This window comes from Sinohyriopsis cumingii, chromosome 7 (assembly GCF_028554795.1).
Source record: "Sinohyriopsis cumingii isolate HCF-2022 chromosome 7, ASM2855479v2, whole genome shotgun sequence".
In the NCBI taxonomy this organism is placed as follows: domain Eukaryota; kingdom Metazoa; phylum Mollusca; class Bivalvia; order Unionida; family Unionidae; genus Sinohyriopsis; species Sinohyriopsis cumingii.
In genome coordinates, this window is record NC_142967.1 from 79,454,673 (window position 1) to 79,468,275 (window position 13,603).

Consider the following 13,603-nt stretch of genomic DNA (forward strand, 5'->3'; position numbering starts at 1 on the left):
TAAATAGTCGTCGTGCATTATCAATGTTCAAGCTATCAAATCCATCATTCAGAGTAGTCCCAAGCAGACCCATTCTACTCTTCGAATGTCTTTTCAATCAACAAATGTTTCTTTAGCATCCCTGTGTATTTTATTTATTTATATATTTATATATTTACTTATTTATTATTCTGTTGTTTTTATGCTCAAACGATTGCTGACATATTTTACTTAGAAATAATGTTTTTTGTTAGTTTATTAACAAAATGTATATAACGAAACCTATATTTAATAGGTCCTGCTAATAAACATCTACTTCCTTCCTACGACTTACTGGAATACAAGTACGTATCAGAAGAGTTAATTTCAATCTTTTTTCCATGACCAGGACTATTATTATGGTTGTCCCTTAAAACCCACTTGGAATTAAGTAATAAGGCAATAGAACCATTCTACAGACGCGTATAGATCTGGAAGCCTAATAAATCCAAGTTCTGTCGATGGCATGCAATCGGAATAGGTCACATTCAATCAGGACATTTGTTATTCTGAATTCACAATTGCAATATGGCGACGTGTTAATGAGGTATTTGATTTGACTGGCTCTATGATTTCTCGCCTGGTGTGAAAATGAATGGATGGAGACAATTTAGATCAATTTCCTCATGCAATATTGAATGAAATCGAACTAGAGTAGCACACAAAAAGGATCCCGTGTGTAGAATATGGAGTTAAACTTTTCAGCATTGTGACCCAAACCATAACTATTCTTCCATCACGTGACACAATATGACCATGCGCATTAACAATTACTTTGAATAGTAGACAGATGGTTCTTTAGGGAAATAGTAACTTGTAATAGAATAAATTTAGTTGCTTCTAAAACATGTGTTTATAAAGGCGCTTTGTTCCCAGATAGCGAGACAAAAAGAGAAGACGTATTAAGCTGATACAAAATAAATGCCTTTTCAATCTGATTTTTATGTATTGCTTATTGATTAGTCCAAAACATCTTCGGAAACTGAAATGTTCTGCTCTCTATCCGAGTGTAAACAGGAAATTTGACATGTTACTGTATATAGTTGCTTATAGGCCGAGTCCAACTGCAAGCAACATAGACCGTGATCTGCCGTCGCATAACGCGCTGGATGATCAGAGTCTGTCATGTTTGTTCTGCTGATTAATCCCAACAAAACAGCAGAGATCCAGATCTGACGGCGCACTATGCAACGGCATATACGGGTTTATGCAGTTTAAAGTTGGGATCGACTTGCAAGCGCGTAGAAGATGGTAGGTCTTATATTTCTGTGAATAAGTTCAACAACGACCGCTCCGGTGCCCTAGTGGTTGGAGCGTCCGCCTTGGATGCGGGAGGTCGCGGGTTTGAACCCGGGCCGAGTCATACCAAAGATTTATAAAAATGGTACTAGCAGCTGCCTCGCTTGGCGCTCAGCATTAAGAGGTTACTGTTAGGACTTGTCGGACTGGTGTCAGAATAATGTGACTGGATGGGACATGATGCTGCATGTCTGCGGCATGATGCTCCAGTGCAAGGCATCACTATAAACTGCCACACTGCAGACATCGTAGCGATATGACTGAAAAATTTTTAAACGCTACGTTTAAACTCCAAATCACACACACACCGCAAATTGTAAGTGAACAATCGGCACTGATATTAGAAGAGGAAGAAAATAATCACAAACTTCTGCTATATTCACGTTTGCTCTCATCACATGTTTGACAGGCGTCAAGAAGGTAAGATTTTGTATGTTCAGGACTCACGGTACTAATTCAATTCCCATTGTAAACCTATGCAAACACCATGATATTAAAAATGCAATAACTTAAAGTTTCTGAACGCTCGTGATCAAACCTATATTTATCAGTATAGATGAAACCTGGATGTCAGCTTCTGTGTAGAGGAAAGGATATGAACCGCGACATTTTCTGCACCTGCGTGTGTTTGAAACATGTGGTCAATTCCGCACCAAAGAGTCAGGTGCTAGTTTTAGTAATGAGTGTTCCAAACTCAAGACTGTTAAAGGACTGAAATTCCATCAATAAAACAATGTGTCTATTTTTTGTTCACTTACAACTAGGATAAGCTCTCAAAAGATTCTTTGTCCTAAAACATAACTTACATTATTAACCAATCCTGGTCAGCCAAACCCACATACACTCTATTTTAGGTTCACCCATTTCCATGCTGGTTCCCATTTTTCCAAATCATTAGTACCATGTGTCCTGGCAACTTTGATTTTTTGGAGGGGGGGGGGGGCATCTGGTGCCCTCCCCCCCCCTTTTTTTAATTTTTTTTTATATCAAAGTTGATGAAAGATCATAGACTGTTGGCATAACGTATGCAACTTTTTCGAAATGGTGTTCAAGTCGCCTGGGGTCTAGATATATTTTACTTCTTTTTAGTTCTGAAATTTAATTTTGCAACCCATTTTCAACCTCTATGCGACAATACATCTCCTGTAGAACTAACTCGACGAGTGTTTGTTTAAAAATACGAAAAGCTTTGCGTGTGCTAATAAGTTGTCGCTGGCACTGAAAATAAGACGAGCCCACTTAAACGTCTTGTGCTATATACCTTATTCAAAATTTACATGAATATCTCTTTTTACCGGGCAATTTGTTTTTCTCGATATGTTGCACGTTGTAATGTACTTAACATTTTATTTTATTTTTTATATTACTTTTTTTTTGGGGGGGGGGATGTGATGCTAAGATTGTTATAAAAATAAATATCTAACTTGAAAGAGTGCTTCTGATTTTTAGAAGACTTATTACATTGAGTATATGATTTGAAAACAAAAAATTATCTTGAGAAAAACAAAAGGAAAATAGCCCGGCCTGAAATAAGATAACATTATGCGCCCCTCCCCCCTCCTCTTACCGAACCATCTCCTCCCCGAATAAAGAACTGATCAGTCCCTAACCATCGCACGTTGTCCCATTATCTTCAGCAGCTTTACCTTTCTGTTTCATTTATAATTTACAAGATACTATATTTCAACTTGTCAACTGAGCTTAACTTGTGGTAGCGTTCTTGTTCGACTAATGTGATCTACCTTTTCCCAAACGTGCTTGTAATCATGCAAAGACGTGTCTCTTTGTGTGTATATGTGTGTGTATGCGTGCGTGTGTGTGTGTGTGTGTATGCGTGTGTGTGTGTGTGTGTGTGTGTGTGTGTGTGTGTGTGAGAGAGAGAGAGAGAGAGAGAGAGAGAGAGAGAGAGAGAGATGAAACTGTACAGCTGCATGCACTTGATCTACAGTTTAAAATCGTGGAAATAATATTATAATATTACAAACTTTTCTAGTATGTGTAAGCCTATTACTAAAAGGCCCAAACACAAAAAGGGGAGGGGAGCAAGGAGGTCAGGGTCTCAACCCTTCAGGGGATTCAAAAAGAATTTATTAAATAAACGATTCTGAAAATGATAAATATACTTAGTTATCTTTTTAATCGTTATATAATAAATTATATGAGGTTGTTTTTACATTCCTCTCATTTCAAATTTCAATATAGCCAGGGCCTAGGGGAAGCAACTCTCGAAGTGGCCCGCAACTCTCTCAGTCTCTGAAGGGCCCGCAACTCTCTCAGTCTCTGAAGGGGCCTCATTATCAACTGATAATATTACTATATTGTATGAAAATAGAAAAAAGAAGGCTGCTCCCGTTGCCTAGTGGTTAGAGCTTCCGCCTCGGATGCAGGAGGTCGTGGGTTCGATCCCCGGCCGAGTCATACCAAAGACTTATAAAAAGGTATTAACAGCTGCCTCGCTTGACGCTCAGCATTAAGAGGTTAGTGTTAGGACTGGTTGACCTGGTGTCAGGATTATGTGACTGGGTGGGACATCATGCTACATGTCTGCAGCATGATGCTCCAGTGCTAGACATCACTATAAACTTCCACACTGCAGACATCGTAGCGATATGACTGAAAAATTGTTAAGGCTACGTTAAAAATCCAACACACACACACACACACACACAGACAGAAGAGTGACACTCTAAGATGCAGTGGTTGTAGCATGTTGCTGCAATGCTGCAATGCACAATTCTTCAGTGTTTGCCACTGGCGAGTTTTGCTGTTCCACGTGTGTAATATCTTACACTGAACTCAAACTAAATTTAGGTAATTGTATATCTAACCAAATGTGCAGAAAATACACTAACTGTTAGGTGTTTGCATTTGCCTGGTTTGTTGTTCAATAATAAATAGAGGCTATGAGTGGCCGAGTGGTCTGAAGTGCTCGCATTAACCGATCACTGCCATCGCACGATTGTCCGCGTGGGTTTGAGTGTCGGACTTGGCTAGTGTGGGTATGTTAGAAAGCTTGCCAGTAGCTTCCCGTGGGTCGCTGATCTTTACCGGGGTTTTCGAGGGATCTTCCTCCGCCAGTTACACAGGCCGTCATGCATAACTTAACATGCGCTGAAAAACGGCGTTTACCCGAAACAACAAAAACATTAATAAATGAATGTCGAATGCCCAGATGTATTGCTGTACTAAAAGTGAAGCATTACGTAAGCTCAGTCAAAATGTCAATAACTTAACTTAGAGCCAATCAATGCTGTAGCATTAGGTATTTAACAATATCGATCCGCGCTCGGGACAAGCTTTCCATGACGAATTTATCTCCCACAATCAATCCCACAGTAAAATCATTGAAATGTGAATGTCCCGACGTCTTTTTCAGTTCCTCTCTTTTATCTCATCAATCCCCACCCCGCACCAAGTATAGAAAATCAGTCGTCTTCGTTAGGCATGGATACAACAGAAATTGAAAGAAAAGATGAGTATAATCTTGCACAGGTCCCGGTGGAAAACATTACATGTTTTTTTTAAATAAACTTTATGTCTAAATACCTATCCTAAAATAGCTATAATAATGATACACATATAAAGGCCAGAAAGGACTGTTTTCAGAGTATATCTGTAGATCTCTAAGGGACCCTATCTTAACTGCCTAGGACCCCCCCCCCCCCAAGCCTTTATCCTGCCCATGCCCTGCACTTAAAATGTTAAAAATATATCACAGTACCTACCTGTCAATGATGACAGGATCAGATGGGGTTTCATTGCGATTCCCGCAGCTCTTTTTATCACAGCACCGACTGAAAAAAAAAAAAAAAAAAAAAAAATAATAATAATAATAATAATAATAATAATAATAATAATATTTTTTCCACATGAACAACACGGTAAGTTGTAAATATTATGTTGGCTACATTCCTGCAGAATTAGGTTATTGATTCTGTGGATTTTAACTCTCCTAAGAATGCTTTTTAAAATATGTTAAACAAAAGTAATAAGTATGTGTTGTGTGTGTTTTTGATTTTTAACGAAGCTTTAACAATTTTTCAGTCAGATCGCTACGATGTCTGCAGTGGCCTATGCTACTTGAGCTCTGTGTGTGTGTGTGTGTGTGTGTGTGTGTGTGTGTTTGTGTGTGTGTGTGTGTGTGTTCTGTGCTGAAAAAGCTGTCCCAACATATGCTGAATCATCGAATTTAACACGCATTGGTGTCGCTCATAATCAAACTCTCATTTTAGTTTCTTGTGACGTAAGCATATAGAAGTGTGCTCACAAGTATATGTGGAAGGAAATGTCAAAAGTGTAGTCAACATTTACAGAATTGTACAAAAGATACAATGCAATATCGTACATTTACGTAGATGAGCCAAGCAAGAAGAAAAAACATAAAATATTTTTTTACCTGCACATGATTTCGTGTGTAAGTAGAACCCGACACATTTCTGGGTTTTTATCTTGACCTTCGTAAACGATGGCCTGAAAGAGACAAATCAGTCTTTTAGGATTATTTGCTTGAATAAATTATATAAACAAAGCGGCACCTTATTATATTTAATAATAAGTTTCTGATTGGTCTGTTTGGCCCCTGCATTTTAGGATCATTTAAGTGTAAGGACCTATTTCCATTAATCCCACTTTTGATACACAAACGAATTTTCCCTGAATATAAAGACGAATTGCTCTCAAGGACCACTTTCATTATGGTCCCCTGAGCAACCGACACTTATAAGCTTGACTGCATATAAAACTCTCTCTCTCTCTCTCTCTCTCTCTCTCTCTCTCTCTCTCTCTCTGGATAGACATAAATATTAATTTAGCATGGAGTACTAAATTTTCATTCAAACTGCGACTCTGGGACTGTTGATGAACGGTGGGAAGAAGACTTATAACCTCTGTGTCGCGCAACAATTGATTTTCAATGATTGGAATTATCTTCTGCGAGAATCGGGTCAGTTACTCTCAATAAAATGGCCAAATATTAAATCATATTGGCCTTCAAATGGTCCAAAATAGATTAATATAGACTGATATTCACTGATAAAATTTCGACAAGAAAATTTCTCAACCAAATTGCGTGCAACGCTGGTTATTGTTGGGATTCCGTTCTGGTGCACGCTGCGCTTTGGCTATTTGCATTTTTAACGATCCAGTTTTCCAGTACGCCATATGCCAACGAATACAGACAAAATTCGTTAGACTGCTCAAAGAGTTTTCGTCTTTCAATTAACGGTTAATGAATGCGGAACTAAAGCGTGTTTGGCACAGAATATGGCTCATCATCTGTCGCAGAATTTCCGCTGTCTCAATCTTCGACGTCCGACACTGCTTTCTGATTATTCCGGATAAAAATAAAAAGTTGTTAATTAAAAGGTATGATCCTAAAAGTGAGAGGTTCACATAAGCGCGTATGTTATTTACTGTTCAGTCGCGGATAATAGAGGTCTTGAGGCTAATTCCCAAGAGATTACATATACTCAAACATTGTGAACATCATCTTGAGTGACGAGAGGGGGAATCAAAGAACGGCTTACGTTAAGCCAATAATCAAATATTTTAGGAAACTAACTGAACCTCTCTCTCTTTAACAGACACACACATGCAAGCAGACACACGAACGAAGATACCCAAACACGCACGGAGATCAAATGCTCCAGTAATGATATAGATTCAGATTTTATCCTTCACTGTTAGTATAGTTCATACTGGACCGGCAAGACAATTAAAATGTATCATTCACAATAAATAAAAATAAATAAAAATATTTCTCTTACCTGTTTTGTGACGGAGTCTATGAGGCGAACATACAAGTCTTGTTCTTGCCGAACACCTGGAGAACAAAGACAAACTATTATATTTTCAAATTTCAAATCTCCTCAAAAAGAACAAGAAGGAAAGTTACATACTAGTAAACGTTTTATCTAACACCTCTCTTAATGGAATTTCATATGCAAAGTATCTTTTCTTGTTTGTTTTGCGGTTTTAAAGGCACGTCAACACATTATATTGCAATCTACTCTCCTGGCAACTGACAAACAACGTTCTGTACAGTTATCTGTCCTAAAAGTCATCACACATTTTATCAGGTTATTGCTACCTAAAGTTATCATTCATTTTATCCAGTTATCTGTACCTCAAGTAATCACATATTTTATCTGGGTATTTGTACCTAAAGTAATCACTTCTTTTATCCGATTATATGTACCTAAAGTAATCACTTCTTTTATCCGATTGTATGTACCTAAAGTAATCACTTCTTTTATCCAATTGTATGTACCTAAAGTAATCACTTCTTTTATCCGATTGTATGTACCTAAAGTAATCACTTCTTTTATCCGATTGTATGTATCTAAAGTAATCACTTCTTTTATCCGATTGTATGTACCTAAAAGATTTACAATTTGCTGATTAAATTTCCGACGAACTCCACAAAAAATAATCTTGTATAAAAACCAATATTTGGACAAAGCCTCTCTGACGATATTGAACTTTTATGAAACTATTTCAGTTTTAAGTCATTAAATGTGTGTGGGTGGGAGTGTGTGTGTGTGTGTGTGTGTGTGTGATCTACTAGTTAGCCAGTACGCTTTATTTTCTCTATGTTGTAATTTATACAATTCACGTGTCATTTTCCCCAAGATCTCGTAATATCATAACATTTTGAGTCATTCCTCTTAACAGATTTTAAATTGAAACTTATCAGTAATAACCTTAAAAAATTAATCGGTCTCAAGTTTTATAGTGTTAGCGGAATTAACACTGACCAAGATGACAAGTTATTGAGAGTGACAAATACAAAACTGAAGGAAGATCAATGCATATTTAAAATATAAGTTTTGTGAAGAATTGCCTCCGTTAGACTAAAGTGAAGGTGAAATACCATGACATTTTCTGCTGCCCTCCCCCCCCCCAAAAAAAAATTCCGATGACGCTTCCTGTTTTCTGGCGCTCAGATGTAATTGCCCCCCTCTCATGCCCCACCCCCATTGCGCCGCCACTGATTCTATCTGCATTTCTACAAAGAAAGACCGTAGAAAGAAAGACTAAAGAAGAAAAAAGAAAGAAAGAATGTTTTCGTGATAATCCTACAGCTCATATTAAAAAGTAAAATAAATATATAGAGACTATTACGTATTGTTTCTAGAGATCGGCATGCCCATCTTCATAGTTTGTCCATGCCCTAATATTTATTATATCTGTTCGATCGCTGTCAGTTCACCAATTACCCGTGTCTTTCATCGCCTTGGCTGTATGAATTACGCAATGTGATAGTGTTTGTTTTAGGTCTATCGTTCTACACGGTGGCTAAACAAGTAATCAAAGTGAAACTGATGCTGATTTTCGCTGCTGCCAGCTATGAATTACAAATTAGCCACCTGTCCGACCAAGTCAGGGGTTAGAGTTAAAGAGACGGCTGAAACAGCTGTCCGACCAGTTTCTCGGCGGTATCTATATCTAGATCTTTGATGCTTGACCACAATGACCGACCTTTAAAGGAAATGCTGTGAAAATTGATATGAAATTAATCGTGAAATCTATTAAACTATGTTTCCAGTGTTTAGGTGTCAGTTTTATTGTAGACGTGTTGGGAAAGTTCACAGTTTGTTGGTTTGTGATGCGGTAGTAGAGACGTGACGGGCAAGTGGGTGGGATGGGGATAAAGAAGCTCATAACAATATACAAAAAGAAACTGTGGCAAAAGAGTATGTATGAAAATATTCTTTTTACACATAAGTGTGTGTGTGTGTGTGTGTGTGTGTGTGTGTCTGTCTGTGTGTGTGTGTGTGACTTGGATTTTTAACGTAACTTGAACAATTTTTCAGTCAAATCGCTACGATGTCTGCAGTGTGGCAGTTTAAAATGATGTCTAGCACTTGGGCATCATGCCGCAGACACGTAGCATGATGTACCGACTCCATGACATTATCCTAACACCAGGCCGACAAGTCCTAACAAACACTAACATCTTAATGATGAGCGCCTAGCGAGGCTGCTGTTAGTATCATTTTTTAAAAGTCTACGGTATTAGCCAGCCGGAGTTCGAACCCGCGATCTCCCGCATCACCGCTGCGGTGACCTAGTGGTTAGAGCGTCCGCCTTGGATGCGGTAGGTCGAGGTTCGATCCCCGGCCGAGTCATACCAAAGACTTACAAAAATGGTATCTACAGCTGCCTCGCTTGGCGCTCAGCATTAAGAGGTTAGAGTTAGGATTGGTCGGCCTGGTGTCAGGATAATGTGACTGGGTGGGACATCGTGCTACATGTCTACAGCATAATGCCCCAATGATATACATCACTATAAACTGCCACACTGCAGACATCGTAGCGATATGACTGAAAAATTGTTAAACGCTATGTTAAAACTCCAAATCACAAACACACACACACACATACAGATCTCCCGCATCAGAGGCGGACGCTCTAAACGCTTGGCTACAGGTGCGGTCTTTTACATATAAGTAACAAATTATAAGGTACAACTCTAGGATAATGTATCACAAGAAATTTTTCATCCTTTCAATTTCTAAGTTAGAGCGCTGTCAAGTGTAAAAGTTCATTAAGGAAAACTGCACACAAATAAACGTAATGCGGAATCGGATTTTTTTTCTTCTTTGAAATTAGCTAAAATATACATGAGCCTATTTTTAGTTGTGCCTTGCATTTCACGTAACCGCAGAGAATATTATTTCAAGGTTTCTGACGTTTTTATGACTCGATATATGGGACAGATATCTTATATGATATAGCTGTATTTACCTGAGACTGACATATCGGATATTTCTGTTTTTACCAGGAAATAATATCTTATCCAATACTGCTTTATTTACATGGGACTGATATCTTATCCAACATTGCTGTATTTACATGGGACCGATATCTTATCCAATATTGCTGTATTTACATGGGACCGATATCTTATCCAATATTGCTGTATTTACATGGGACTGATATCTTATCCAACATTGCTGTATTTACATGGGACCGATATCTTATCCAATATTGCTGTATTTACATGGGACTGATATCTTATACAACATTGCTGTATTTACATGGGACCGATATCTTATCCAATATTGCTGTATTTACATGGGACTGATATCTTATACAACATTGCTGTATTTACATGGGTCTGGTGTCTTATACAACATTTCTGTATTTACATGGGACTGGTGTCTTATCCAATATTGCTGTATTTGCATGGGTCTGGTGTCTTATCCAATATTCCTGTATTTACATGAGACTGATATCTTATCCAACATTGCTGTGTTTACATGGGACTGATATCTTATACAACATTTCTGTATTTACATGGGACTGGTGTCTTATCCAATACTGCTGTATTTACATGAGACTGATATCTTATCCAATAGTGCAGTATTTACATGAGACTGATATCTTATCCAACATTGCTGTATTTACATGGGACTGATATCTTATACAACATTGCTGTATTTACATGGGTCTGGTGTCTTATACAACATTTCTGTATTTACATGGGTCTGGTGTCTTATCCAATAGTGCCGTATTTACATGAGACTGGTATATTATCCAATAGTGTTGTATTTACATGGGACTGTATTATATCCAATATTGCTGTATTTACATGAGACATATCTTATCCAACATTGCTATATTTACATGGGACTGATATCTTATCCATTAGTGCAGTATTTACGTGACTGATATCTTATCCAATATTGCCGTATATACATGAGACTGATATCTTATCCAACATTGCTGTATTTACATGAGACTGATATCTTATGCAATATTGTTGTATTTACATGGGACTGATATCTTATCCAGTATTGCTGTATTTACATGGGACTGGGGTCTTATCCAATAGTGCCGTATTTACATGAGACTGATATCTTATCCAATAGTGCAGTATTTACGTGGGACTGATATCTTATCCAATATTGCCGTATATACATGGATCTGATATCTTATCCAATATTGCCGTATATACATGAATCTGATATCTTATCCAATATTGCCGTATATACATGAGACTGATATCTTATCCAATATTGCTGTATTTACATATGTCTGATATCTTATACAACATTGCTGTATTTACATGGGACTGAAATCTTATACAACATTGCTGTATTTACATGCGACTGACATCTTATCCAATATTGCTGTATTTACATGCGACTGATATCTTATACAACATTGCTGTATATACACGAGACTGATATCTTATACAACATTGCTGTATTTACATGGGTCTGATGTCATATACAACATTGCTGTATTTACATGCGACTGACATCTTATCCAATATTGCTGTATTTACATGCGACTGATATCTTATACAACATTGCTGTATATACACGAGACTGATATCTTATACAACATTGCTGTATTTACATGGGTCTGATGTCATATATAACATTGCTGTATTTACGTGCGACTGATATCTTATACATCATTTCAGTATTTACACGAGACTTATATCTTATCCAACATTGCTCTCTCCATCACTCTCCCTTTCTCTCTCTCTCTCTCTCTCGATATATATATATATATATATATATATATATATATAGAGAGAGAGAGAGAGAGAGAGAGAGAGAGAGAGAGAGAGATTAAGCATCTAGCAAATTAGTTCCAAACACTTGCCCCAGTTATATCATTTGTTGTGAAGACTTGCTAAAATCAATCTAATATGGCTTGAGTATGATTTCGAACTGAGTAAATTTCTTCGTAAAAATGTATTAACATGTGTTTTTGCAAACATACAATTGCCCATGTCACTTGGAGGACTTCCATTGTCAAGTCTTCATTTTCGGACGTGCTTACTTTTTGCATGCTGTAAAACTGACCAGTTTCGGAGATCAGTGAGTCTGTCAAATAGTCCGCGATTCCTTTATGCCATATTAGGCCTGTTTAATTTTGGACAAAAACCTGAACTTTTGTTGTTTGATGGTTTAAGTGTCGTATTAGGATTGAGCGTTCATGACATAATTTGCAAAAATTTGCCTAAAATCTCGCGAGATTTAAACCGATCTGAAAACTAGGAAGAAGGCATCGGCAGCTGACAAAAAAGATAAAAAGCCGATTTGGTAAACAATTCACTATGGACCGGAATTTGAATTGTCTTTGGGAGGAAATATGGGTGATTTCACTTACTGATCAATTTCCGTGCGTATGTAAAATTTGGCTTCCTAAATGGACTCAAGCCCTTGAACATTCTGACATAAAAACTTGATGGTAAAGTTTTTTCTTCGCTCATTCTGTCTTGGAAATTGATAGCAATAGTCAAATAGCATATGGACTTCTAAGATGGATGAAAATTGTTCTATCAAAACAACTTGCGACAGATAGAAAAATTATTAATTTTAATGAAATAAGAGAATAATCACTCATCCACGTTTATATAAAACGGCACTTATTTTACCAGCATAGCAAGATGGTTCGTCGTTGACACGTCAGCAATAATGCCAAACTAAATTCATAAAATACACAATTGCATACCGCGTCTCCCTTTTAGTGTTGTTCTGTTTCTAAATATAGCTGATATGTTGAACTGGCTTAGACGAAATAGGGTCTCGGATCATTACAATGGCCTCCATCTGTTTAGCTTTTCAAAATTTAATGAATCATCTAACTCACAAAAGAACCTTTAAATCGATTGTATTTGCGATGAAATCAATAGATTACGGGGCTAATATTTATTAGCACAAGTCCTTGTTGATTCTAATAGTAATTTCACTTTCGATCTCTTGATGTATTTCATAAGTAAAATAATGTCATCATTTAACGAGCCATTTATCCCCTTATAAGCAGTTACATTTTCCAAACATTAAGCTCGACTCCTGTCAATTAAACTAATAGGTGTTTGAATACTGAGGTCGAATCCGCAAGCTGTTTTTTTTTTCTTTTTCATTATGGGGACAAAAGCTAAAAGGACGTCATGCATTACGACAACGGCTGAGTCCCAAGCTTAATTCAAAACAGATAATTTAGTAATGCGATAGCTGATTCCCAAATGTTTACCCACCAGTTATTAAGTCGTCGCCGCGGTTAATTTCTACAGCAATTTAAAATATTTAAAGATGGGGCAATGAGCTGAAATGAACGAATGACTATCGTAATCGTGTATTAGCACACGATTTGCCATGGCGGGTATAATTACGGAGGTAAACATGACTACACGTGTAGAATAGAAAAGCATGGCAAGTGCCATCAAACGCGCGCACTAAGCAAACAAATTAGCATTATTTACATTCCATGAATAGAAACATTGACACGGATAATTTGAAACGTCACCGGTTATCTTGTCATT

General features: G+C 37.3%; 1 protein-coding gene across 1 annotated transcript in view; it reads right to left on the minus strand.

Annotated features, from left to right (window-relative positions):
• The window catches only part of LOC149795602 (transcription factor COE1-like), a 104,438-nt gene that overhangs the window by 54,657 nt on the left and 36,178 nt on the right, over positions 1 to 13,603 (minus strand). Inside the window, exons 4-6 of the mRNA XM_089963828.1 lie at positions 7,083 to 7,138; positions 5,714 to 5,787; positions 5,043 to 5,111 (exon numbers count right to left, since the gene is read on the minus strand). Coding sequence (XP_089819954.1) covers positions 5,043 to 5,111; positions 5,714 to 5,787; positions 7,083 to 7,138 — 199 coding nt within the window. The remainder of the gene's footprint in view (positions 1 to 5,042; positions 5,112 to 5,713; positions 5,788 to 7,082; positions 7,139 to 13,603) is intronic.